The sequence below is a fragment of the Scatophagus argus genome, chromosome 21, assembly GCF_020382885.2.
Source record: "Scatophagus argus isolate fScaArg1 chromosome 21, fScaArg1.pri, whole genome shotgun sequence".
In the NCBI taxonomy this organism is placed as follows: domain Eukaryota; kingdom Metazoa; phylum Chordata; class Actinopteri; family Scatophagidae; genus Scatophagus; species Scatophagus argus.
Genome location: NC_058513.1, coordinates 9,805,181 through 9,832,698, shown reverse-complemented (window position 1 = coordinate 9,832,698; position 27,518 = coordinate 9,805,181). Strand labels below are relative to the sequence as shown.

Sequence of the window (27,518 nt, the reverse complement as noted above, 5' to 3'; positions counted from 1 at the left end):
ATGTTTCACTGAGTGAGATGTGAGGTTTTAATGACAATGAAAAAACAGGTATGAACACTTTTTGTATGAGAAAATACCATTACTTCTTTTTAGTTAAGCTTTATTACAAAAGTTAAACATAAGACAAGTAATTGACAAAATGAACATTCCATCACTGTATTCAGTTTGATAAATACAAAAAATATTTATGATATATTTAGATATTCACACAAAGCATTACAGTTAATCACTTTTTGGTGTTTTCTTCAATTTGGTCTTCAGCTCAGACATAAGTGGATTTCCAAATCTGGAGAAAAATTACAAAACTAAGAATCAGAAAATGTTTGAACACAAGACATCTCTTTTGTGCTGAATACAATAATGCCAGTGCACTGAGAACTTACCCTGGCTGTCTTGGTGGCATCCATTTAGGTTTGTGTTGTGCCTCATCTGGTTTAGGAGTGTTTCTCTTCTCCTCTGGATTCGTCTCAGGTTTCTGTTGATATTGAGAAATATTAATAATGTACATACTTCAACATAACAGTGGCATTTAAAAATTATTAAGAGTACCTGTGAGAGGACTTCCTGGCTGTTTTCATCTCTCACCACTCGTTGTGTCTTTTTTAAAACAGGAATACCTGCACCAAGCCCTAAAAAAGATAAATGTTTGGCCTTATTACAGATTGCGAAAAATAAATGGACCTGAAAAAGTTCAGATAGTGGCTTTCTGTGTCTTGCAAGTGACCTACCAGGCAGTTTTATTCCAATGCCCAAGCCTCCCAAGGGCACACCTGCAGGGATTTTGACTGGCAGACGTGAAGAGGGTGTAGGATCCACTGAGGGTTTATGCAGCAGGGAGCGGGGATCTTTGGGTGGCCTTACGCGAGGGTTTTTAACAGCAATTCGTGACCTTTGTGCTGTAAAGTCCAGCACAGAGGCATCAACCTGCAGTGACCAAAACAGCTGAATTCACAACATCTCCGTAACACCGTCTGCTTGTATTTGTGAATTTATAAAGCATTATGTATAAATAGGTTAAATGTGAAACAGTACCTCCAACTGATCTTCAGCCTCTGTTGTCAGCTCCTCTGTCACCTCAGCCTTATTTAGGCCAGCTAATAAATCAATATCATCTTCTGACTGTTCAGTCTGTGGTTTCTCCAGTGTGGGCAACTTCAGTAACTCCTTCTCTGATTCAGTGCAGCTGCCGTCTTGTGATCCAGAATCTGTTGATAAAATTTCCTCCTTTAACGAAGCTTCTGAGCCACTTCTAGAGCATCCTGAGTCAGTGTGCTCCGTTCCCTCCGGAGAGTCCGACACAGTCATTTCAAGAGGCTCATCTTCCACTTCAATTTCTTCAGCTTTTAAAAGGGTACTCATCTCTGTCAGTGACTTAGCACCTGCTTCTACAGTATCTTTCCAGCTGGTTTTCATTGCAAGGTCTGTTACCTCAGCATTAGTCTCCTTCTTCGATCCAGTTTCTTCTTCTGTGTCGTCTCGCAATGTATCTAGGTCTTGATCGAGATGGCTTGCCTCTGATGATGTAACTCCTGAATTATGATGATGAGATCCTGTCTCAGGGACTGATTCCTCCTCTTTCAGGTTTGACTGTACTGTCTCAGTGGCTTCCTCCATCAAGATCTCCTGAGATTCAGAGTTAGATCGGTGTGTCGACAGTTCAGAGATGTCTGTGGATTCTGACATATTAGACAACATGTCGCATACGCCTTGAATTGACCCAGTGCTAGATGATGTCAAAAGCTGAGTTTCATTGTTCTGAGCACCCCATTCCCAGGGAGACTTGTCCAAAAACCCAGACTCTCCTGCTGATGAAGACATCTCTGGGTCACTCACTAACTCAGATTCCCCTGAATTGGACTCCTCAAGCTGCTCTTTATCCTTCTCTGTCTGCACTGATGACGTTTCATTTTGTTCCTCCTTAGATGGCTCTATTTCTCTGTCCATCTGTTGTCCAGGCTCAGGGCCTTCTTGTTTTGTGCCATCAGTGTCCTCCGACAACGCTGTCTGTATCCACAAGTCAAGGATTTCTTCATCAATCACATCCTGATGTCCGCCGACTAGGCTCACTGATCCTTCAGCGTAACTCCCCTCTGATTCTGTCACAGGTTTTGATATTTCTTCTTCTGATATCGCAGTCAAATCGTTTGGTTCGGAGTCACTTGTCACTGATTGACCAGATGCTTCAGTCTCCTTGTTGCTTATTTCAAGTGATTCTGCTGACAGTTGATTTTGAGTGCCTGGTGACTCAGATTCTGCAGTCAAAGTGTTTTCTTTTTCATTCCTTTCTGTAGTTGGTCCAGCTGCCATTTCTGCTAACTGCAGGTTTAAAATTTCAATCTCATTTTTGTTCTGCACTTCATATTCTGCTGCTTCCTTCTCAACTCTGTGATGTGATTTCTCCATATCTATCGATGCATCTTGCATTTCTACAGCAATATCCTCTGGTAATTTAGGCTCACTCTCAACCAACTGTTTCAGGAATCCAGATTCAGTAATGTCTTCTACTAAACTTGATGTCCTGCAGCTGTTTTGCTCTGAGTTTATAATATCTTCCCTCTCCCTGTGTGTCTCTGTTATCTTCTGCACTTCAGCCTTTGGAAATTTTGAAGTTCCATCAACCAATCCGACCACTTCCTCTGCTGCTATGGCTCCTGTCATCTCCTGGTGATCTCCAGCACCATCAGCTTCTTTGATATCACATAACAGCTCATCTTTCTCAACCACAATCTCTTCAGTCTCATCCCGCAGCAGTTTTGTTGTTGCATCAGTCTCATCTGTTAATCCCATGTGCATCTCAGACTCTTTTTCTGAGTGTTCAATCACCGCTTTCATTGAGTCAACCAATAAATGTCCTTTCTCTTCCTCAAATAAAAGTCCTGATCCTTGAATTACTGGTTCAGCAAGTGGTGTTTCTCCTTCTTCTGACAATCCAGCATCAGTGAGATGCAGTATTCCAGTGTCCTGCTCCACCACCAACTCAAAGCTGTTCTTAATATCTTCTGTGCGTTCTTGTTCCTCTTCTATATGCTCCCTCACGAGTAAAAAGTCAGCTCCACTGCCACAGTCGCTGTTTTGAAAGCTCTCCAGCTCTTTGCTCTCCACCTCTTCTGGTAATTGCGTGTTCTGGATTTCCTTGCAATCTCCTTCTTCCAGGAACCTTTGTGTTGTATTTTCATCTGGCCCTGGTTCATTGTTGTATTCAGGAACTCCCTCTTGTGTTTCCTCATATGCTGGAGAATTTAGCTCCTGCGACACAACAAACTGGCCTTCACAAATCCCTGGGGGAGTATTTTTAAACTCTCCACTTATTTCCTGACCAGTCTCGCCTTCAGGTTTTACTGTAACTGAGGTGGCTGTACATGCTACTTCCATGTAACTTTCTTTGCCATCTCTTTCACTGAGAAGTCGCTCAGCTTCTACTTGATCTTTATCAATAAATTTCTCATCTACAGAAATGTTTCCTGTTGTCATGTAAACGTTTCCCTCGATCACTTCGCCATGGCTTTCTGTTTTAACATCATCTGTCTCTCTTGCCTTGGTTTGTACGCCTGTGTCCTTAGCCACACCCTCCTGTTCTCCAACTGTGAATTCAACAGGGTGGAGCTCTGTTAGAGCATTCTGCATGAATTCTTCACCGACTGTGACATGTCTGGTTGAAATGTCTTCTTCTTGACCTTCTGTAACTGATTTGATGTTGTCCTCCTGGGCTGGCATTTCATCTGTTGTTTGGTTTGCAGCCTCACTTCCCTTTTTTTCCTCAGTGATGACACCCTGCTCCCTCTCATCCAATGTGCTTTCAAATGGACTTTTGTCCATTTGTAACTCAGCGTGTAATGATGTAAAGCTTTGGTTTTCCTGGATATCTCTGTCATAATCTGCCAAATCTTCACACACTATGAGTTGATTTTCAGCTTGTCTTGTTCTCTCATCAGACTTGTTTTCATTCTCAGAGGCCAGCAGTAATGCACCATCGGTTTCTTCTACCCCCTCGTGCTTCACTGCTGTATCTGCCATGTCTCTCTGCACCTTTGCCTCTTCTATGTGCACTCCACCCTCTTCTAGACTGAAAGTCGTGACTGTGCATAATTTTACCTCAACGTCTTCTGCCTTCAAATCTTGTTCATCTTCATGAAGCATTTTATCCTCTTCTTCTGTTTCAATCTTTGTTAAGTTCTCATCCATTTTTTGTCGATCATTTGGTGTCATCTCCTCCTCAGCAACGGCTTGTCTTCCTCTTTCCTCCACATCTTCATTCACTGCATCACCTGTAAGTCCTGAAGACCTGGTGCTCATATGTTCTTCATACTCATCATTCTCCTGCATCTCATCTAGTCTATGAGTGGACAATATCTGAGCCCCATTTTCTTCTTCTTTGTTTTCTTTTGCATCTTCAGGGATGAGCAGTCCTGCTCCATCATTTCCTGTTAGGGCAAACTGTTCTTCTGTCATGTCCTCAGCTTCATCAGATGCTTTGCCTTCACTGCCTCTGCTCAGCTGGGTTTTGAACTGCACTCTTTCTTCATCGGGCCCTAAGTCAATGTCTGTGGTGGGAAGCTCCCAAGCAACAAGTGGCTGAGATGAGCTAACCACAGAGACTGTTGCAAGAGGCAGTTCCCCCACGACTTCCATTTCACCAGCATTACCCTCTGCATGGCCACAGTTTGCAGGCTCACTGTCAGCTGCAGAATCCTGGAAGGAGTCTGACTCATTTCTAACAGTGTTAGTGGGGTCTGGACTGAGGAATCTGTTGACTGCTCCAGTTATATAGTACTGAGAATGAGATGGAGAGAAAAAAAAAGGCTTTTTTCAGAGACTTTTTGACTTGTTTATTTCCATAATTGACTGCACATTTGTTCTATGTATGTTCTCATTTCTTATACAATTATCTTTTTTATTATTATGCATTCCATGTACATTTGCTGTCTTTGTTAAGATGTCCAGTTAAGGGAAATCTTATTGTTACATCATACAAGGCTATTTACACAATAATGCCCTCAAAGCTTTGCAGAAACATTATTGGGAAAGCCCTTTCCTGTTTCAATGCCCTCGCGCACAAAGCCAGGTTCATTTCCTGAGTTTGGTGTGGTAGATCTTGACAGGCTATAGAGCTGCTCCAATGTACAATGCATAATTAACCCGGTTTCCTCTGAAAGTTTGGTCTGGTTATCAGGTGATTTTATCGCCCCCCCCCCCCCTCTAAAAACATCTACCAGGACATCTGGAAACAAAGTTGATGAGATCAGTGAAAGAAATCAAAACGGTAAAGTTGCAGCTGTAAAAGCACAACAATTGATCTGTTGTAAATATAAAAACATTGATATGAACAGTTGTCAGCATTAAGTACTGTAAGTCCTCCAAGTGACCCAGCCTGCAGCAAAAGCAGGGACATGACACTTGAACCTCTAAATGTAATATATTCAACACTGATGTTCTTAGTTTCATCAGGCAAAACTATTTATTGTGAAAAGGGTCTGAAACACCATACACGAGCCAGACCTTGTTGTTCATCATCAGTACAAAACCTCACTAATGCTAAACCTCACCATACTTGTGGCTGAGATCAAAAAAAAAAGAAAAAGAAAAATCAATCAATAACGTTTTAGTTCATGGACCTACAAATTCTTAATAATTTCTTAGGAGGGTTGCTAGACACTGTTAAACTGCTAAAGCCGGCTGAAAATGCAAAAAAAAAAAAAAAAAAAAAAACCAAACAAAAAAGAAAAAAAAAGTCCGACAGGCAAATTTGCAATTCAACATAAATGAAAAATAAATTTCCCACAATCAGTGAATGATGACTAGAGAGAGCAGCCAAGGTAAACAAAAACACAGACAAGGGGAGGCGGAGGGAGGGAGGGAGAGAGAGAGAGAGAGAGGGAGGGGGGGGGGAGAGGGAGAGAGAGAGAGAGAGAGAGGGAGAGGGGGGGAGAGGGAGAGAGAGAGAGAGACTTCATGCTGCCTTGTGGTGTGAGAGGAGGAGGAGGTGAAGGACACATGAAAAATGAGACCTTACATCCACATCTCACAGCCTCTAAAATTAAAAACTAAATCTAATGTATCAGTGCACATTTGTTTTGAGATGATGCTCACCCAAACTGTCCAAAAAGTCCTCTCCACCCTGGACACGGGACTGTCGTTGTCCATCTTCAAACTTCCTCCTCCCCGATTCTCTGACCATCAGATTTAATTACCTGTGGATGTGCTCACAAATCAAATGAGCTTATCTGATAATCTAAGGTAAATCAGAAAGTGGACGGTAAGCTCCCTCCAAACGCGACCAGATTTCAGCACGTCCACTTCAGTTCCCCGTGCTGCTGTCCGATCTTTCATGATCAGGAAGAGTGTGATTAACACAGCTGAGTCGCCGGTGCATCAAGTCTACGTGTTGCACAGTTTGCGGATGTGCGCAGAGCTTCAGACAGGCCAAATTAAGCCAACAAGTGTGTGTCTGTGTGTGATGATGGTTCGTGAGTTGATGTGTGATACGTGTGTTTCCGCTTTCCCACCGCATATTCATCAGTAACATGTTACAAAAACACCAGGAGCTCTGACTCATTTTTGCACAGTCTGTGAATTAAAAAAATAAAAAACAACAACATAAAGCAAACAGATCTTAATTTTGATATATATGTTAAGCACATTTCATATGAATCGATCAAAACCCGTGAAAGGCTTTTGTGGCTGGAGGCAGCTGCGCAAAGACTGACTAATTACCTCGATGTCACGTGAGTCAGTGTCCCTTTAAAAAAACAAAACAAGGTCTAGTAGCTGTGGGGTTAAAAAGCAATAAATTAAAACTTTGTTGCCTGCTTTTTTATGTCTGAATGTGCAGTCCTAAACACACACACACACACAGAGGATGCCAACAACAAGCAAAGGCAACAAGTGCTAGTCCAACAGAAGTTGTGACTTTAATTGTGGGTGAAGTAGCCACCAAGCTTTGGCAAGAGGAAGGATGTGTGGAACAAAAAAAGATCATCTCTTTGGTTTTGCAATGTTAAATGGGCGGAGAACCCTTTTAACAGCACTTTTAGCGTTAACATTTAGAATACATTTTAATAACTGAACAACATTGCACGCTACAATTGCTCCCTGTTGCCACCCACGTAGACTCACTCTAAGCTTTATATGTAATTGATCCTGTCTTTTGTATTTAGTTTCTATTTTTATTTATTCAATATTTATTCTCCCCCATATGTCACATATACTGCAATCATTATTACTCAGTTTTTATGTGGCCTATACGTTTTTTCAGATGCTGTCCCTTATCTTGTGCAATATTGAATGCAATATACAGGAAAATTGTTAGAATTTTGTCAAAACACACAAGCCTAATTTCATGTAAAAGGAACAAAAACTGTATTCTACAACACGTATGTTTCCATTTGTCGACATTGGGCAGCCATGACAAAAGCCCTTGCTGTATCATCTCACAGGAGGAAGCTCTTAACTAAATGACATCTTGATTACTCATTTCAACCACTCAGCACCTCCACTGCATAGCATAGTGAAGTGACACTTCTGTGGTCGGAGAGCAAACAAGAAAAACAGAAGTACTGTATTGAAGCGAGAACTTATCGAACAACAAATGTCAGAACACCAAATGGAACTTAGTGACCAACAACCAACAGTGACTGCCGATTCAGTTTTCATAGACAAAAACAAAATCCAAAACAAAACAAAAAGAGACATCTCTTCACAAAATGTAGATTTTATTTTCCAGCGCAGATTTAGAAAAGAATCCAAATACCTGGATTGTTATTGTAAAATTCTTTGTACAAAAATATGAAAACATTTGTAAAAATCGTGCAGTTTGAAAAAAAAAAATGGATGACAGATTAAGAATATAAAGTAATAAATAAAGACCAGAAATGTTGGAAGCAAAACCACACCACACCTGGATATCCAAAAAACATGAATACTAACTTCACAGACATACAGAGTATTAGATATATTATACTGTAAGGGATATATGAAATAGAGAGGCACTCCTGCATGCATCAGCAGTTTCACGCTTAAGATGAAATTTCCTCATTGGGCTCTGAAAAAAGGACACAAGATGGAGTTGAAAAACGAACCAACAAAATGACAGTTCACTTCTCTGTAATCTTTCACGGCCTTAGTGAGAGGTTTTTCATGACACACTCTTTAATTTGCATGTGTGCTTAAAAACGCCATTTGGATGTTATGCTGTATCAATTAATTCACTACCACTAAGATGTTAATTTGAGAAACTGATTCTACAGTAGTGATCCGTTTGCAATGACTTACCTGTCCAGGTTCTGTAAACAGGAAGCTTGAGTGCAGGGTGTGTGATCTCCACACAGACTCTCAGACGCGCTCTCTCATTTTCTCTGGGACCCTTCTTCAAGTTGACTCTGTTGATGTGCAGAGCGCTGGGGTCTTCCTCCCTCTCTTTGTTGCTATCCTCATCCGCCTCTGATGTTGTTTCCTCGTCCCTGTCAATGTTGTTATTCTCTCCATCCACTTTTTCGTCAATGTATTCTATTCCCTCAGCGTCAGGGTCTGTGACAGCAGCTTTTGTTTCTGTGAAGCAACAGCAGTAAATAAAAAAGAAGAAGATTACGACCAGAGTTTACAAGAGAAACACAACACAATAGTTTTTGCAGAGTGAACATTAAAATTATTGGAGTTCTTCTTTAAATACTACAAACAATTTAGCAATGTTTTGTGAAATGTTTTCCGACATTTTGAAACAAGTTCTGTGGCTTAGATGAATGGGATTTGGTGTTTGAATGCACTAAATCACTGTTTCACCTCAAACTTTTCGCAAATGTTACTCACTTTTTAAAGACTAAAGAAAAAAACTCTTTTGGAAATGCATCAGGCGTGTGACCAGTGGAACAGCCCTGCCATGCGTCTATATACATGTATATATAAAGGACAAGTACTTATTGCATGTCCGTTCTTCTGTCTCTCCAGCTGTTTACTTGTTTGACTTGGCGGGCTTGTGGACCTCTCCAGGGCGCACACACTTTTCAGCTCCCTCTGTCCATCATCTCCTATCTCCTCTGTCTCATTGGACACCAGTGGCGAGAGATTGAGTCCTCCCGCTGCCCAGAGTAGTTTGACCTTAGGGTGACCTCCCTTCAACAGGAGAGAGAACACACCAACTCCTTCACTGCTCCAACACACTGAGATCGATGCAGGAATGGAGGGAGCAACTAAAGGAACGCAAACAGAAAGTGCAATTGAATGAAAAAGCATTAAAGCATATGAACTTGTATAATTTTTTTGTATTGATGTTGTAGGAATATCCTCCATATTGTGTGGATAAAATCAAAAAGAGTAATCTATCGACAGTAAAAGTGACTATAATGATTCACACCTATGTCACCATTTCTCCAGTGTCTCTCAATAGGCTCAGCTAGGGAACAGTGCTCCACTCTACATATAAGCCCTCCTCCACGCTCCTTTTTCTCTTGATGTGTTGCCCTTCTTGTCAGTGCGGCTGTGGCCCTGTAGAGTCTGGAATGAGTCTGTATGGGGCCCCACATCTCTCCTCCCTCTATCACCTCCTCCTCTCGGTCATCTTGCTCTCCCTCTCTGAGCTTCAGCCAGGTGACAGATATGTTTGGAGGGTAGAAATCTGTGATTTCACATCCCAAGGTCAAAGTCTGACCTGGGGAAGCAGCGGAGCTGACGATTTCAGATACACATGGCCTCTTGATGAAGCCTATTTGAGATAAAAAGGGAATTAAGCACTTATTATTATGCACCATTAAATTTTATGCCTTACTTCCCCTCTGTCTCACCTGTGGTCTCACGAGTGATCGGTTGCTTCAGGGAAATGTGGTGGACACTGACCCACACTTTTGTGCTTCCCTTTTCCAGTTCACTCAGGGGCAGTTTACATTGACTGTAGGCTGAAAACAAGCCTTCAGAATTGGGTCGAGGTGAGGATGAAGCCTGGGAAGCCACAGGGCTCAGCTCACCCCCCTGGCAGAACCAGCGGAAGGTAATGACATCAGGATGAAAATGTGATGCCTTGACAGTCATACTGATGACATCTGGAAGACAGAAATTACAGGGATGTGGCTTCACACAAAACCAAAAATGTTACATGTATTTAACCATAGTAGAGACATAAACTGTTTGACTTACTGGAGTCATTTTGTGTCTCTGCCAGCTGAATTTCTGATACTTCTGGAGCAGCTAAAAGACAAAGTTTTTAAAAACATTTTTTTTTTTAAAAAAAGACAAAATTTTAAAAACTTAAAAAAGAAATCATAGAAAAGCAGCAGCAAAGTAAATAAGAGGACATCTTTTCTTACACAGAATTGTAAACTTTTCTGACACCTTCTCCACCACAATCTTGTCTTTGCCTGCGTAGGACACCTGACATTTAAACACCGCCCCCTTGTGGAGAGAAATCTGAGGGATGAAGGTGAGGGAGGAGATCAGCTGTTGAGTGTCACTTCCAGATGAGTGCAGCGGCCCCTGCGTGTGCAGCTTGTAGTAACCCATCTCGCCTCTGGAGGGCAGCAGAGGACCTTTCTCTGATACTGGGGAGGTGAGAGTTAGACCGTAGGGCAGATGGATGGTGGTTAAGGGGTTATAGAGACAGTTAAAGTTAGCTGTGGATGTTCCTATGTGTGTAAGATTGTAAATTGTTAGCAGAATTAAGTGTAAAAGAGAAAACACAAAAGTTTGTTTTTTTTCCCCCCACAAGTTCAACAATAGAAAGTTAATTATCAATTCAGCACAGTTCCAGATATTCAGAAATTTAGAGTCTTATTAGATTCAAGCTCCAACATACATGGTGTACATGCTGGCTCATATTCTTCCCATAATGCACCATGAACAGCATGTTTCAAAAATGTTTAATAAACATCTAATATCCAGTTCCTCCTTTTCATTTCCCTTAAAGTAGCTCTAATTGAGTTGTTGTGAAACAATAACCAGCAGTCATTTAGTTTAGCATAGCACAACAATCGGAAACACAACTAACTTTGTGCTGTCCAAAGGCAACAAATTCCAACTGCCAGCTACTGGTGTCTCCACTGGTTGATTAACAAGCTTACAGTCACCTCAGAAGTCACTGTTTACACAACAGCTGTATTTCTGCTTTGGTGTATACAATACAGAGTGGTGTTTTGTAAATTTTGTGATATCCACTAAAATTTAAAACTATATTGGCCTGATCCAGCCCTGTGTGGTCAAAGACTTATTCACAATAACCTGGTTATGTCAGTGTGTGTGTGAGCTCTTCTACCTGTCAGTGAAGTGTCAGAGATCGGGGTGTCATTGAGGAACCATGCAGTCAGGACTCGGTCTACCCTCCTGCCCTCAATGCTTACTGTCACCCTGCCCTTTTGGCCTACAGTCACACGTGGAGGGAGGATGATCCCTGAAACATTCAGAGACTTCTGTTTCTCTGAGTGAGAAGAGAAAGAATGGAGATAAAAAAGTCAGTGAAAGAGAAGGGAAACTGACATGGCAGTTATTGTGCAATAATTAAAGGCTATAATATGTTGGACCAAGTGTTTCCAAAATTCAGTGTGTGCTTACAGCTTGGAGAACTGAAACTACGACAATGCATCTGTTTTTACTGGAAACTTTATTTGCTTATGTTTTTAATATCTGTATATGTCCTGGCATACATAACTGGTCAGAATTTAAAGGATAAGAAAGAAAACATTTATATTCTGTATATTTTAATCTTTCTGCCAGGTTTGACTTTTTTCTTGTGAAATATAGTTTTTTCTTCTCTCAAAAGCCAAATAAGATCATTTCAAAATGAAAAAGTTGCCATTTTCCACCCTTAGGTCATTCTCCGTGATGAGTGTCACAAACCGGGCTTTATTTCATTTAAAGGGTCTGACTCACCATCCCTCCTCCTCCAAGAAAAGCCAAAGCAGAGCAGGAAGACCAGCACCAGAGAAATACACATCATGGCCACAGATGCTTTGGCTGATTTAGTCAACACCGGAGGTTCATCTGAGTTTACAAAGAGTGATAAACCATAAAAGGCAGCATTGACAAAGCACCAAGAACAAGAGGAACAGGTTACAACAGTGCAGCTGCCTACAGGAATAGCACAACAATATTTAGCCTAGGCATAAAGAAGCTGACTTGTTCTTTTATTAGTTGAATGACTCACAGACTGTTTGAACATAAGGTTTAAACTGTAGAGTGTCTTGTTCTCACAGATAATGCAGGTAATTAATTTAGATTTTACCTTGAGGATCCAGTTTTTCTAGGTATGCTGAGGCACTGACTGGATGCACAACTCCAGGCTGATTTATTGCACACTCAACTTTGCCACCTTGTTCTCTTTGCTGGGAGCTCAAAGTATGAAAACGTCTGCTTCTGTAGGTCCCGTCTGGGTTTTGCTGAGTGGCAGGTGGCTCAGGGAGAAGTGTGCCATTTTGAAGCCAGGACACAGACACTTCCTCTGGATAGAAACTCTCCACATCACAGTAAAGCGTGAGAGGGATGTTTTTGGACTGTGAGGGCAAGGCTGAAAGTCTAACAATAGGGAGATCTGAGAAATAAAGACAGTAAACAAAATAAAATCTTTTGGTTCTCAGTCTTATAATGATTGACAGAAGTAGTCATGCTAGTTCTACATGAAAGAGACCTTTGCGACCTTTAATGTGCTGTGTTGTTGAGCCACTCACAGGTGATATTGAGTCGGAAATCCAGCTCCTGATCACTGCCACTGTGTGAAACTTTGCAGCCAAAGGTCACATTCTGGTCCTGACGGGAAGGATAGAAGGTCAGGTTGCCGATGGCCATGTAGTACCCATCTGGAGTCCGTTCACCTTCAGTGTGATAGGGAGGCTGAATCACTTGCCCGTTTCTGGTCCACGAGAAAGACACAGGAGGAGGGTAGTAGCCATATGCGTGGCATTTAAGCTGGCTGTCTCTTTCCAACACAACCCACTGCTGAGGGACTGAGAGAGCAGGGGAAGCTAAAGAGGGGACAAGTAGAAGCTTTGTTTATTCTTTTGCGTTCAAATGGACACTTAAACCCCAAATCAAATCTCAACGACTGAACAAAGACTTACAGAGGATGCTAAATGTAACGTTACTGGAGTGCTGCATTGTGGAGTTGTAGCTGACTGTGCATTCATACACCCCCTGCAGGTCAAGACTGGCCCTGAGGACGGTCAGTGAAAAGTCCCCATTGATGAAATCTCTGGTGTCCCAGCTGAAGCCTTCTGTTATTTGTTCTGATGCTTTACTGAATGAGGCAATGTCAGAGCCGTTACTCCTCCAGCTGGCTTTGATGAGAGACATGTCTACTTTGTCCCTCTTCAAAGCAACAGGGAACGTCACATTACAGGGGAAGGTTGCATTTGTATTTGGGCTGGCCTGAATGTCACTTGGAGACACTGCAAGCAGAAAAGAAGAAGTTTAGATGGAGAGAAAATGAAGAGCTTTTACTCACTCACTGATGCTATTTAGTACAACACAGACAGGTCTGTGAAATGAGCCTGTAATATTAGCTTACTGTTTGAGTCTGATGTTCAACTGCAGTTTTAATTTAAAATACATTTCTGTTGAAGGAAAAGGACGACAAAATATTTGTATTTGAATTCAGTATATTTTTGCTATTAAACTTTCATAATCTGAGTCAAGGGTAACACTAAAGGCTAGCTTACATAACATTGCATTACATTGTGTCATGTCTTCTTTCAAAAGAAGAATCTTTCTCTTCCACTTGGAACATGCAAAAATACCTGAACAAACACTGTTGTGCTGGGGGTTTGAGTCTCATGAAACTTTCCACTGCACATTCTTTCTTTTCACCCCTAATCGTAAATCAATAATCTCAGTATACCCCCTTGAATGAGTGTACATATAAAGCTTTTCATTCAGGTTTGGTCGCCCAATCAGCTTAATTAGTAACTAGTACAATAAATACCCTCAGGCATAGAACCAAGAACTTGTAAACTTGCTTTGTGTGAAGTGTATTTATTAAGTGTGACAGATGGGCGGATCAAAGCAGGTTTAGAGGTAGGAAAAAACCAAGAGCTTTAAATGACATGAATGCTCTGTTTTCATTTGTGTCTATTTTTGACTACAAAAGTGCACATAGTCAAATCAAAATGATAACATAGGTCAGGTAAACAAAGAAGATGTGTGCCACCTGATGTATAAGGCCATTTAAGCCATTCTAAATAAGCACTGGCAGTGCAGCTGTAAACAGCAGGGTTTTTTTTATTATTATTCTCAGTGCATATGAATATTATTAGACTTTAGGGATTTATGGCTATATTTTACACTGCAATATCATAAGTCATGATATGCATTGTAACACTGTACATTTTCTATAAATTTAATCTGGAGACATTTTGTATAATAGCCAGGTTTAAATGCGCAGTTTTGGCTGAAACAAACATGTGACAAATCACAGGACCTCATTACATTAATGCAATAGTTCCGTAAATCCAATAATGATGTGAAACAGTCCTATGCATTGATTTGAATACAGTCACAAAGGCTAATACAGCCACGAAGGGGGAGCTGACTCTGAAAGTTACCATAAATCAACACAAAGCACAAAGTAGAGATCAGAAGCATCTTACCTCCTACATTTCGGAAAATGACCGACATGCACCAGCTGTACGTGTACGGTTAACTCAGTAGGATCAACACAAACTAACTGATTGGCTATTCTGTGAAAACTGTCTGTTACAAGCTTTCAAATTTCAGTCCATCGGAGATAACTGAGAGTAAATATCTCCAATTTCACCTCATCAGCGCAAACCTGTTTATTAGGTGAAGAAACAACAGTGCAGCCTGTGTGTATGTAAAGACACTCACCATTCTTCATGAGAGTCAGGAAGGCGACATAGACTAGGACTTTACACTTCATGGCCAGGCTTATCTTGAGACCAAACCAACTTCTTATCATCAGGGCCTTTTGCTGTCTTATATAGAGCAATGAGGTGACAGTGGGCGGGTTTGTCCAGCCGGACAGGAAATAAGAAATATTGTCCCTGGGCCTCAGAGGACTAAAAGGAGGCCCTTGATATGTGTATGTCCTCCTAAATAAGTGAGCCCCGGAGGCTTGATAGAGCGAGAAGGAGAAGGAGGGAGATGTGCAGGGACACACAAGTGGGCAAACTTAAAATTCAGACGGGCCTCTGGCCAAGGTTTTGGGGCTACTTTACATTGGTGCAGTGTTGCTATGAACAAACGGAGAGGGTGATCACGCTGAGCTTATGTGGGCAAACATTCAGGCGAGACTACAATTCTTTTCTATCTAAAGATGGTGTGCTGTTGAATGTGGAGAAAAAGAGGATAAAAACACGAGAAAGGCACTTTTTCCCCAGTGAACAGGCTGTTTATCTTTCTGCTGAGCTCCTGCTATGATCCGTGTCTCTGACTGGAGTTAATTTTTAGCCAGGACAAGTGCTTGAAGGAAAAGGTGTTGTCTCTTTCAACCCACTCTGAATATTCATTAACTGCATTATCTGTCTAAATTGTTTGACTTTGCAATTTAATTGTTCTTAACTCACACCAGTCGGTGAACATAGGATAATTTCTCTGCGTCACTGAGTTGTGTCTGGCAGTTTTGCCTTCTCTTGTTCCCTTTGCTGCAGGTAGAAACAAAAGAGACTTAAAATGATTAAAGGAGGTGATGAATGTGTTCCATTTTCTTGTTTGTGTTTGGTGCTTTGTGCTTGTGCATGACTCTCCGATTAAACGTCTTGTTTGCTCTTCTTTGTATTTGTGACGTTCTCATTCCTTTCATCGGGTTGAAAGATTGAGGGCACTTCAGGAGGGTCTAAGAAGAGGAGGGACGTGTGAGGACACACCAGTTATATTAAAGATATCTTCATGATTGTCAAGCTTTAAATCAATGTGTATGTTTATATGTAATAAATAGATTCTCACAGTGAACTAGCTTGCCACTTTATTTATGTTAACGGCATTGCATTTTCTGTCTTTCTAAAATATGAAAGAAAATAATTCTTTCATATTTATTTTCTATTTTCTGTTTTTAAATGTCTGTTAATTTGAGTATGACTTCTAAATGAAGGTGTCCTAAAGGTCCAGTGGGTAGGATTTTATCAAGCATCTAGAGGTGACGTCACAAACTGCAGCACAGTGAATGACCCTCACCTAATCCGCTGCTTCCATGGGCTAAAAACATGAGAAGAACGGCCTTCTCTAGAGCCAGTGTTTGTTTTGTCCCTATATAATGCTGCAGGCTAGTTCACCTTGACAAGGTATACACTGCAAAAATGTACAGAACATTCTTATCTAATCTCATAGTATTTAAATCATATACATTTTTAGTCCAGACTGTCAAGAGTAGAATCCAGCCGTGTTTGTATGTAGTTAAAGCAAAATAATAATAATAAAAAAAGTCACAATTAAACAGGTTGATTTATAGCATGACAGTCGTGAAAATATATTGACAGTAGTCAGATCACTTCACTCCTTCCCTCAACTTGTGTTTATTTTAGTTGCTAAGCAAAGTAAAGCAGAGAGGGAGCAGAACAGGAACAGTTAAAGCCAGCAAACTATTTAAACAGTCTGAAGTTAATGTGCATTCAGAAGGTGACTGAAACAAACAATAGCTCAAATATCACGCAACTGTTCTGGATATGCATTTTGTAGGACATTAATGAAGATCTGAGCAGAGGTCAAAATGCATTTAATAAGAAGGCCTGATCACTTAGAGGAAACAAATTACACACGGGCAATACATATGTGTGGCAGAATGGATGTATGTCTGAGGTATCAAGAAAAACAAGTCTGTGTAGGATGTGTACACCTCACCCTGTGCAAGAATGAGGAGGAGTGACAATAGAAAACCCACTGAATACAGAAGAGCAGCAGCAGTACAGTATGACAGCCTGGACTTCATGGATGCTCCTGGTGTGTACAGCCCTCAGTGGGCAAGGTGAGCTCTTGCACTGAGGTACCAGTTTATTATCTATTACAAACCAATACATTCTCTCTTTTAAAGCTAGCGCTTAAGTTTTTGTTATTGTTAAGTTTTAATTCGTTTTGATGGAATAGAATAATGTTGTATGTAATAATGTTCAATTTAAATAGGGGTGCAACAGGACTGCTTAGACTCTATTTTATCTTCCAGAACCTACTAAGTCAGCTATTATTAATACAGACTATTATGATGAGATGAGAAGTTTCACCTGGAAACCATCAGATTCTCATTGTGATTTATTAGATTTTTACATACAAAGTTGGCTGGCACCTTAGCATCAAAGTTACAGTCTTCAACAAATTTGGTCTTGGTTACCAAAAAGAGTATAAGGTAAAAGTGGAGGGAAAAATTCCTTCATTCCTCCACCTGACATTGAAATATTGGTTTGCCTGTCACATTACCAATGGTTGTCTAAGAAGGAATTAAAGAAAACAGCTGGAATTCTAGTGCCACCTTGTGTCTGTAGTTACACATGTCTACTGCACTGTTAACGCCTCTAACATACTGGAAAGTTTTACTGGATCTAACAATTAAGCACACACACACACACACACACACACATATTAAGGTTTGCAGATCTAGTAACCTTTTCATCTTTTTTTCCCACAGGGTCAAAGGCTCAGGGTAAGGTGATGTACTGTAGCAACACTGAACATGAACAGCTTTCAATAAACACAGGTCCAAATGAATTCACAAATCAGTCGAAATTTACATGTACTGACACACGGTTGTCTATGCTCTGTCAGATTGTGGAGTGGCACCTCTGAACACCAGGATAGTGGGTGGTCAGAATGCCACAGCTGGGTCGTGGCCCTGGCAGGTCAGCATCCACTTTAATACTGCGGGATTTCACATCTGTGGAGGGACACTCATCAATGACCAGTGGGTACTGACAGCAGCCCACTGCATCCTAACGTAAGAAAGAAACATCAGCTCCTGTTTCATTTCCAGTGCTTACATTTCCTCTCTTGCAAAAATTAGATTCAGATTTGCAAACTTTTATTTCTCCTAAGTGGGCAATTCGGTTTGAATTTCATTCCTGTTGGGTCATACATTCACAGTCACATAAAAACTAGTTTTACACAACTATATCTAAGCTGTCAGAGAAGTTATGGTGTTATTTAACTGTCACTTAGTTCCCTCAGGAAGTGGTAGGGGAAGAGGCACTTAGATCATTATTTAAGCAGTGAAAATAGCAATAACACGGTGTAAAAAAATGCTTTCTTACTTATGAAAGCCCTGCATTTAAAGTACCAAAATTAAATTCCTCTCTTTGTATAATAGCCCAGTTCAGGATAATGTATATTATATCACTGGATTATACATTAGTACATTCATTAGTACACACATAGTAGTAGTATATAATAGAACACACACACACACACACACAGGCTAGTGAAATAAACATTCCCATTTGTAATATCCATTGCGGTAGACTCTATGGCACCATGAAAACACAAGAACGTGGACAATGTGGCAGGGAAGTTGAAAGAAAGTATAACCAGTAGAAGAAGGAAAGAATGTATAAGGCATTTCTTTATACAGCATATATTCGTAACAAGTCTGCAGTAACCTCTAGCAGTTAGCCCAATAACATCTTACCTTAGAAAACTATAAAATATACAGACAATGTCCCAATAAGGGAATTTGGAGAGAAGGCACTGTAAAAGAGGCTTGTCAATATTCGCTTGGCCACAAATCTGACGAAAGACTGAATATAACAATGTGGAACTGCAGCTGCTATAGAGCTGTGCTATTAGAAGTTGCTATTACAACACCCAACTGAAACCAGCTGCTGATGGCAGATTAGACTGCCTGACCAAATAAGCACTGTGAGTTGCTGGGACTCTTTATGTGGTTATCTTTGTCCTGTTTAGTCAAGACCTGTGACCTGTATCAATTTAAGTTTTACCCAACAACCTGGATGTGGACCAGAAAAAGTGTACCAGGCTGAGACATGGTTTAGGTCAAGTCAGGTTTCCTATTTGGGTCTAGTTGTCTCCTTTCTTGGGAAATTGGAGCATTAACACTGGTCAAACTTTTACTTTTCTTGCATTTATTGCTATTTCTGAAATTTACTGATATAACAGCAGTGAATTTTGAGATTTCATGTAATCTCTTGGTGACTTGTCCTAGTAGCAAAGTTAATACTACACAGGATCAGAAAAAAGCCCTCCCACACACCCTTTTTTTTAACTTGTCACACTTACAAATGTGTTGTACATGAAAACAGTACAGCTGTTGTCAAATGACTCACTTACTTTCTGTGCATATCAGATCCTCTGAAGGTATAAGCAAGCAAGCAAACTCTGTACAAGGTTGCAGTCCATATTGTACCTCACTGATTTCCACCTAGCATTTAAAAAATACAGAGAGATCCTGTTGAGATTATGTAAGTGAAACATGAGGATAGGTTTAGTTATCATGCAACATGACACTGTAATCTGACTAATTTAATTCGTCATTATTTATTCTCTTACTCAGAACCTCACCAAGTGCATGGACCCTCTACCTCGGAAGAGAGACTCAGTCTGGCCCTAATATTCATGAGGTAAGGAGCAGCGTGTCCCAGGTCATCGTCCATCCTAACTACAACAACAGCTTGTTTAACAACGACATTGCCCTAATGAAGCTCAGCAGCCCTGTCACTTTCACTAACTATATCAGACCCATTTGCTTGGCAAGTTACTCCAGCCAGTTCCACAACTCCACTTCCTGCTGGTCCACCGGCTGGGGCAGAGTTCAAAAGGATGGTGAGTATCCTGCAGGCTTTTTGTCTAGTGCCAATGTCAAGACAAAATTTAAAATTTTGGCATGCTAAGTTAAGATATTAAACCTCAACGTGTTATTGCCATTCTGCCTATGTTACTGACATGAGCATTTAATCAGGTACAAGGTGCACTATCATGTAAAGATGTTCATGGTGCAGTGAACAGTAAAGACAGAATCCGCTGTTTCAACTATTTTCTCTGATTCCATCTGTAATCCACAACCACCTAAAAACAAAACAAAGCAAAACTATCCCCTTAAAACTGTGCAAAAGATGGAAAGATAAATAGCATCTCTTCTGATTTCACACTTACTTTCTCTGCAGTTTCCTTGCCAGTCTTTTACCCACTTCAGGAGGTCCAGATTCCTGTCATTGGAAATAGGGAGTGCAGTTGCAACTACATAAACATAACCGCTTCAAACATCACTGACAAAATGATCTGCGCAGGACAAGAGAACAGAGGAGCATGCCAGGTTAAAAGAATAACTCATTCATTTAAATGTTTGAAGTAACATGACTTTTCTTTCTTCCTCAAAGTCTCCCAAATATATGTAAATGTAAACTTTATATTTTTGTTATTATAATGTTATTATCAGTGAGAATGTGCCAGACTATGCTGCATAAGGCCACTCCTCTTATTCTGCATGTGACTAGTAGTATCTATTAATTGTGTTTTGTCTCTTCTTTTGCAGGGTGATTCTGGAGGACCTCTGCAATGCAAACAAGGCTCAGTGTGGATCCAGGCTGGCATTACTAGTTATGGAGTACCTTGTGCCCTGGCTGGTTTCCCTGAGGTCTATGCCCGAGTGTCTCAATTTCAAAGCTGGATCACAAATCAAGTGGCAGGGGCGACAGTTGGCTTTGTGACATTCAGCTCCAGTGGCACCGACCAAGACAGCAGCTTTGTGTGCAAACAGGCTTCATCCGCCATTGCAAATGAGCTTACGTTTGCCGTCATCTCAGTGACAGTGCTCCTGCAGCTCGTCGCAGCTCTGTAGCTCAGTTTGGACAACTCTTTCTTCTGTTGTCTTATGTTTGTCAAGAGTCAGGTTACACTTGTGATTTATGACTTACAATGTCATGGAAACTGTGAATGAGTTTCTATGATATAGTGTAGAAGGAAATCTCTTTTTCTTTTTTTCTTCCTGTATCTCGGTGTTTGTTTCATATGAGGTTTATGGTGGTATTTAAAGCACGATAGACATGTTTTTGCACTGCACTTAACTTCCTGTTGGCCTATTCTGATAAAACACAAACTTCATTTAAAATATGCTTAGTCTCTGAAATACCAGTCACAAATAATAATGGCTTGTTTTGTCCAGTGGGTTGAAATAAAAGATTATTTGAATTTGATTGAAAGTGTATTTTTATTACTAATAATTAATGATTGGCAAGTGATGAAAGAAATACTCACATCCTTGATGTAAAAATATTTAAGCGCAAGTAAAAGACCTCTACATTTTTTTTCATTCACATTCTCAGGTCTGAGACCAAACAACTATCCTCAGCTTGAGCTAAGTTGATGAACAATGAAAAGACATTATCATACAAGATGCAGAAATGGATGGGGCTGTTGTCGTCCAGGACAACATTTCGCTTTAAACATATTCATTAGAAAAAAATTACTTAACTCTTTTTAATTTTTACTTATCTCTTTTTAGTGTTGTTTCAATGTGACCTTAACACGGAACAGACTCAAAAATGAAGTAAAGCAAGACGTTAGGGTAAATACTTTATTCCATGTTACCAGTATAAATCAAATACTGCGCGTGGTGGAATAAGACCAAGGAAAAAAAAATTGTACAATTTGTGTAAAACAGTGTGGGAATCTTCACCTGAGTAAAGGTGTTTAAAAATAAAAGGTGAGGGAATGGAGGCAGAACGTTTTTTTTATTTTTATTTTTTTTTCAAGATCTCCCATCTGCAGCAACAGCTTAAAGGAAAGTTGTTGTTTTTTTTTTTCCATCTTTCTCTTTCGCCTTCTACCAGAATGCTGTAAAAGTGCTGTTAGGTGGTGGTTAAGAGGAAATGGCCTTTTCCATGGTGAGGTGGGAAGAAGATGGAGACTGATTTGGTGAGTGTCCATGCTTAATAAGCGTGGTTAGCCACAAACAGTGACTCTCCACCGGCAGCACTGGCTCCAGAGGAAACGTATTTGCCAACGCAGGCCTGGCTGTTAGCCTGTAAGAGGGAACAGGACAGTATTACTGAATGCATGGTACGGGAACGTTATACAGTTCTCTGTACAGGACGCCATGATCAAGCTAGCAATAATAAATATGCAACATGAGTAACTTAGTAAGAAACTTATGTTGCATAAATTAAAAACATGTCAGTGCTATTTTTGTGACACAAGGACTCGAAACTTTTGAGTCTACCATTTTCTCCAAAAAAATCCAGACTTTTCTCATTCTTCATACCACCATGCTAGAGGAGCACCTCCAGAAATGATAGTAGAGGAGTACCAACAGTATAATAGTAATTTGAAGATTAGGGGCACTGACAACTTGACCAAATTCACACATACCAGAGCTCTCTTGATGAACTCATCCTGGCATGCCTTTCCATTCTCTTTCTTGCCACCCCAGGCTTTGAGGGCAGAGGCCTGAAGGGCACGGCCATATGAGAAGGTCAGGGCCCAGGGCCTGTGCAGGGGGCACTGGTTCATGGCATTCAGGTTGACGGAGGCCTCCTCCTCACTCTGGCCACCAGACAGGAAAGTAATGCCTTTATAGGGACAGCATGAGAGGTTAGCAATGTATTTCTCTATACGTTGAAGTGACTGTCATGCAGACAGATAGTGTTTATGGAAAACAGCTTTTTTTAGTGTCATTTGCAAATGAATGTGTGTCAACAGAAGGGTATTGCATGCTTCTAGCTCACCAGGGACTGCAGGGGGCACAGTGCGGCGCAGGGCGGTAACAGTTGCCATTGCGATCTCCTGGTTGCTATACTTGTGTGAGCAGGAGTGTCCGGCGGTAACCATGTTGGGCTTTAGCAGGGTGCCCTCCAGGTAGACGTGGTGGTCGGACAGGGCCTTGTAGACTGCAGCCAGAACCTTCTCAGTAATATACTGGCAGCGCTTCAGGTCATGGTCACCATCAGGGAGGATCTCAGGCTCGACGATGGGGACAATGCCATGCTGAGGAAGGAAGAGATAAAAAGAGTCAAAATGAGAGCATGACAGTTATCTGTTAAAGGCTGATAACAGGAAAGAAGAAATACAAAACATAGGAGGGACAATGTGCAACTGTATTTGTTGCTTATTATTTCAGTGGTTATAATTCTACACTTAATGAGCCTAATCCAGTCTTACACGCTATTTAGATCAGTTTAGTTTAAAACAGCTACCTCCAGCTCTCAACTTAAAGAAGAAATACATAACACTAGTATGATTTCTTTACTCATACAAGGAGGCCTAATGGAATTCAGTGGTGAACTGATATTATCTGCAATGAACTGAAATTGCTATGCCAACATGTCAGAGACAAGTAACATTTCTTTCAACAGTGCGGAAACATGTTCTTCAACAGTATAAATAACTCAGTTCCACGAATAAGTTCCTGCCCATGCAGGAAGTATGTAACATGATAACATTAAATGTATGTCATGCAAAACAAAAACGAACGGATGCTAATTTTTACATGACAGAGTAAGTGCATGTGCTAGAAGGTAATACAGATTTTGGGACTGCTGACAAATTCTTTGAATACGGTGTGTTTTTCTTCTCACAACTTATATACACAAATTTGTCCTTGCCTTGGAGCTTGTAAAATTATGGGGAAAACCTCTCAAAACTCACACATTGATTTCAGCTTCTATCTGTTGCATCTTACCATCTGACAGATGCTGGCATAGCGGGCCAGGACATTGGCATTCTCCATTATGGCCAGTTTTGAGGGAGTGGTGGGGGTGATCTTCAGCACACAGCGCCACTTGGCGAAGTCAGCACCATCCTTCTTGTACTGGGCACAGCGCTCATACAGTCCATCGAGACCTGTGGACGAGGGAGAGGACATGCTAGAAAAATTAGACACAAGGTATATAAAAAAAATGTTGATGCATTGTTGTGTCTGTGACTAAATCTGTCCTTCTCTCACCCTGGGTGGTTGTCTCGCCATTGGTTCCGGCCAGGGGGACAACACCTTTGTCAACCTTGATGCCCACCACCATGCCTCTTTCTTTGAGGTACTGGGGGAAGGTCTTGCCATTGTCGGCCTTCTGGTACATGGTCTCATGGAAGAGGATGACGCCACCAATGCAAGGGACGATGCGGTCGTCAGCAGTGAAGAGGAGCTGGCGATACAGCCTCCTGTTCTCCTCAGTGTTCTCAGCATTGATGCTCTGGAAGCGCTTGGCCACGCTGCCTATAAATTGTGAATACATAAGTTAACTGAAAATTGGATCCATTTGAGCTATTTCACAGGTAATCATTAGGAGAAACTTTTCACCTCACGCTTGTTAGCTCTGTTGTGCACCTTAAAGACTGTAAACACTGTAATAACTCAGTCTAATGCACTGGTTTAAATGAATTATGGATCTTCCTTTTTTTTCTTTTTTTTTTTTCACTCCAAAAGTTAAACACATGTTCTTGAAATCCTTTACCAGTGGACTCATCTGCAGCAAGGATTCCCTTGCCGGGAGCGACGATCCTATGAGCAATATCACTGAGCTCCTTCTTCTGCTCAGGAGTGAGGAAGGGGTATGCGTGAGGCATCCTGACTCTAGATAGGAGGATGAGAAAGACAAATTAGTAAGCAAATATTTGGCGGGCTAATAAGGAAGACATAAGTCTGAAACTACGCAGTGTGAAAGGAAAATCTAACAAAATTCAAGTTGCAAAATAGTGAGTTGACTGTGTGAAGGAAGTGATGAAATACGCCTTAATGTCTGGTTTTGGTACTCTCTTCTCAGTTTCTCTTTTTAACAATCAGCTGGTGTTGCCACTGCGTGAGTGCAGTCGTTAAACTTGCAACTGCTCCAGTACCATGAGGCACTTTATGTGCTGGGGTTACACACTGTTCCTCAAGCACACATATGACACAGGAGATCCAGTGTCTGAGAGACCTCCATCTCTCTCTGCCCCACCCCTCATATATGTGACCACCCTTTACAAAAAACATGACAAGCATGTGGATGACCTATTCCGTTTTCTGTCCTCTTATCCCTGACCTTTCCATTCCACTTCACCGCTCCCCTTCCCTCTCCATTCCTCCTCCCAGCTCTTCTAGTCCACACCTCCTGTACACACTCCTGCCTCTCCCCTGCATGTGTGCGTCCACTATCACTAGGCTGAACTAAATATAAACATTTAACTATTGCAAGGCAACGAAGCCCCGTGGCTCAGCAGCAAGGCCTTACGTGAAAGAGAACTGTGCAGCTATATACAACACTTTTCAGAAGTCATGCACTGCATAGGAAAATGAACAGCAAGACAGCCAGGACAAGGTTTGACAGTTTTGTATAAGAGTTTAGTCAAACCACTGAATCACCACAGAGGAGGGTGTAGCAACAACCAGTGAAACAATGACAGATGAGCTAGACGGCATGGAAACAGTTTATACTATACTATAACTAGAATGCATCTGAAGATAAATGTGACACTGAAATATAGCTGTAAAGGTCACAGTAACCACAAATGCATTTCAACAAAAAAGCCAGTGAAACGCTGCATCTCTCTTGTATGAGAACGTTTCTGCACCCCATGCTTTGAACAAGAACTGAATATTCAGCGCATTCACAATCAACCACAATCAAACTTTCTGTTCTTTTTACCTTTGAGGTTAGGACGAGAACTGAGACAAGAGAGAGGGAGGGAGAAGATCCGGCCTTCGTCTGCGACACCCCTGCAGTCTGCTGGCCCTTGTATTTATCCTCCCATTATGACCCCTCACATTTTAACTGCTCAGCTATAAAAAGAACAGGATGCAACCAGAGATGACTCGTGACATTCAGAGAGACTCAGGCTGGAGTAACATAGTGGTGAGCGACCAGTGAAAGGGCAAAGAGTGTAAGAGTGTGACAGAGGGAGAGACAATTAGGGTGGAAGTTTATACGGAGAAATTCAAGCAGAAATGTGGTACAAAGGTATAGTATAAATAGGTAGGTAGATGGGTAAAGAATATCAACCAGAAATATGTGATACAGAACGATGTGGATGAATTAGCCTCAATTTGATGTCAGTGCTCCCCTGCATCCTCTTTAAACAAAATGATGCATCTTCCAAGATCGTCCCTGCTCCCTGCAGTTTGTGTCTGCATATTACAATGAATAAAAATGGAGACTTTGTATGCTTTTTAAGAAGTTAGTTTAAAATTTGCTGTCTCTACTGAGAAGAGCATCACAGCACCCAGAGGTCATTTGAAAGGGTATGCAGAGAAAGATAACTGTGTAAGGGGTAATAGCCCTCCCACACACACACCACACACACACACACACACACACACACACTCACAGACATGCATATGCTCATACAGAAGTTTGGAGAGCATGTGACAACATTGCTAACCTGCCCTTAGAAATCTAATCCAGACACAGCAACACAGTGCGCTGATCCTTGACCTTTTCATGACCTTTCTCGATCGCCTTTGCTCATCAACTGGTGAACTTAGCAAAGATTGCATGTGCAAATAGTTATGAGTTCAAGCACTTTATGTGTGCTTCATTTTCTCACTTTATTAAGTCACACATTTGAATAGAAATGGAAACTTGGTGGTATATAACAGAGCCTCACGTTGTTAACCACGAGGCTTTCGTTGTGTGAAGTTTGTATGTTCTCCCCCATGTTCTCCTTACAGTGCACAGACATGCATGTTAGGTTTGGTTGTCTGTGAATCTCAGTGTAAATTGTTGTCTCTGTGTGTCAGCCCTGTGGTGAACTGGCAACCTGTCTAGGGGGTACCCCATGTTTGGGCCAGTGTCAGTTGGGATCAGGTCCAGCACCCTGTGACAATGAACAGAGGATGGATGGTGGAGTGCATGAAATTTTGGACCACTTTGAAGGTAGTTAGTGTTGGGCTTTGGGTTGTGCTGACATCTGTATAGCTTTATCAGTAGCAGTGAGCAGTAGCGAGAAAAGAGGTTCACTTCCTGAACTGTGGGCTGACTGAGTCAATAAGCAGAGCTATGACAAGGACATGAAGAAAGTAAGGTCACTTGGTTTATCTGGCAGCCATGTGCTTTGTAAAGCAAGCTGCTCTTATTCTTCTTCTTTTTTCTTTTTCGTATTTCAGAATCGTATATTAACAGCCACAGATAAACTCTGTGGAAATTGAATCCACTACTATTCTAAAATGTCATAGTTCCAAAAGTTTCATAAAACTGACGCATTGTCAGTTTTTTTTACTCATAGATGGGATGAGACAATGCAGAGGAAGTTAAGACAAAAAGGAGAAATGGACCTCTTTATTTTTAGGATTCTTTTCGTGACAAGGATTCTTTAAACATGACGATGGTAAGTGCTCAGTTACCTGCGGTGAGTTGTGTCGACAGTGTAGAATGCAACTTCCTCTCTCCAAAACAGGCATTGGCTGGAGAAAAGAGGCACTAATAGAACTGTTAGGAAAAAGGAACTTATGGTTGTATATCAAGAAAGGGCAATTTGAATTAACATTTTTCTTAATTTATATTACAGCTGAATGCTCTATAGGCTCTCTTGCTTATGTGGATACTGTCACAAACATGACATAGATGAAAACACGTTTAAGATTTTATGAGAACACTTTCATCAGTGTTTATTACCCACTCCCTTTAGCACCACACCTACCAAAAGAACTACTGTTAGGGGTGAGGTTATGTTTAATAAATTATTTTTTAAAA

At 41.0% G+C, this 27,518-nt stretch overlaps 3 protein-coding genes across 3 annotated transcripts; 1 reads left to right on the top strand and 2 right to left on the bottom strand.

Moving 5' to 3' along the window:
• Window positions 1–66: 66 nt before the first annotated feature.
• Window positions 67–14,894, bottom strand: si:ch211-180a12.2. Its single transcript, XM_046376281.1, is given in 18 exon segments — window positions 67–286; window positions 384–475; window positions 550–629; window positions 729–924; window positions 1,033–4,770; window positions 6,088–6,188; window positions 8,269–8,544; window positions 8,910–9,182; window positions 9,347–9,694; window positions 9,774–10,028; window positions 10,123–10,173; window positions 10,293–10,523; window positions 11,234–11,395; window positions 11,848–11,958; window positions 12,200–12,505; window positions 12,642–12,935; window positions 13,032–13,358; window positions 14,794–14,894. Coding segments are annotated over 18 exon segments (6,996 nt in total). The 5' UTR covers window positions 14,885–14,894; the 3' UTR covers window positions 67–222.
• A 1,823-nt stretch (window positions 14,895–16,717) lies between these two features.
• On the top strand, window positions 16,718–21,053 carry zgc:123217 (uncharacterized protein LOC641414 homolog). Its single transcript, XM_046377731.1, has 6 exons — window positions 16,718–16,885; window positions 17,540–17,554; window positions 17,677–17,845; window positions 19,415–19,683; window positions 20,025–20,173; window positions 20,393–21,053. The coding sequence occupies exons 1-6, from the start codon at window positions 16,831–16,833 to the stop codon at window positions 20,696–20,698; spliced, it is 963 nt and encodes a 320-aa protein (XP_046233687.1). The 5' UTR covers window positions 16,718–16,830; the 3' UTR covers window positions 20,699–21,053.
• Window positions 21,054–21,419: 366 nt separating this feature from the next.
• aldoab (aldolase a, fructose-bisphosphate, b) lies at window positions 21,420–25,627 on the bottom strand. Its single transcript, XM_046377730.1, has 7 exons — window positions 25,476–25,627; window positions 24,306–24,424; window positions 23,801–24,067; window positions 23,537–23,697; window positions 22,584–22,842; window positions 22,228–22,427; window positions 21,420–21,881 (listed from the first exon to the last, which is right to left on the bottom strand). The coding sequence occupies exons 2-7, from the start codon at window positions 24,415–24,417 to the stop codon at window positions 21,789–21,791; spliced, it is 1,092 nt and encodes a 363-aa protein (XP_046233686.1). The 5' UTR covers window positions 24,418–24,424; window positions 25,476–25,627; the 3' UTR covers window positions 21,420–21,788.
• Window positions 25,628–27,518: the final 1,891 nt, after the last annotated feature.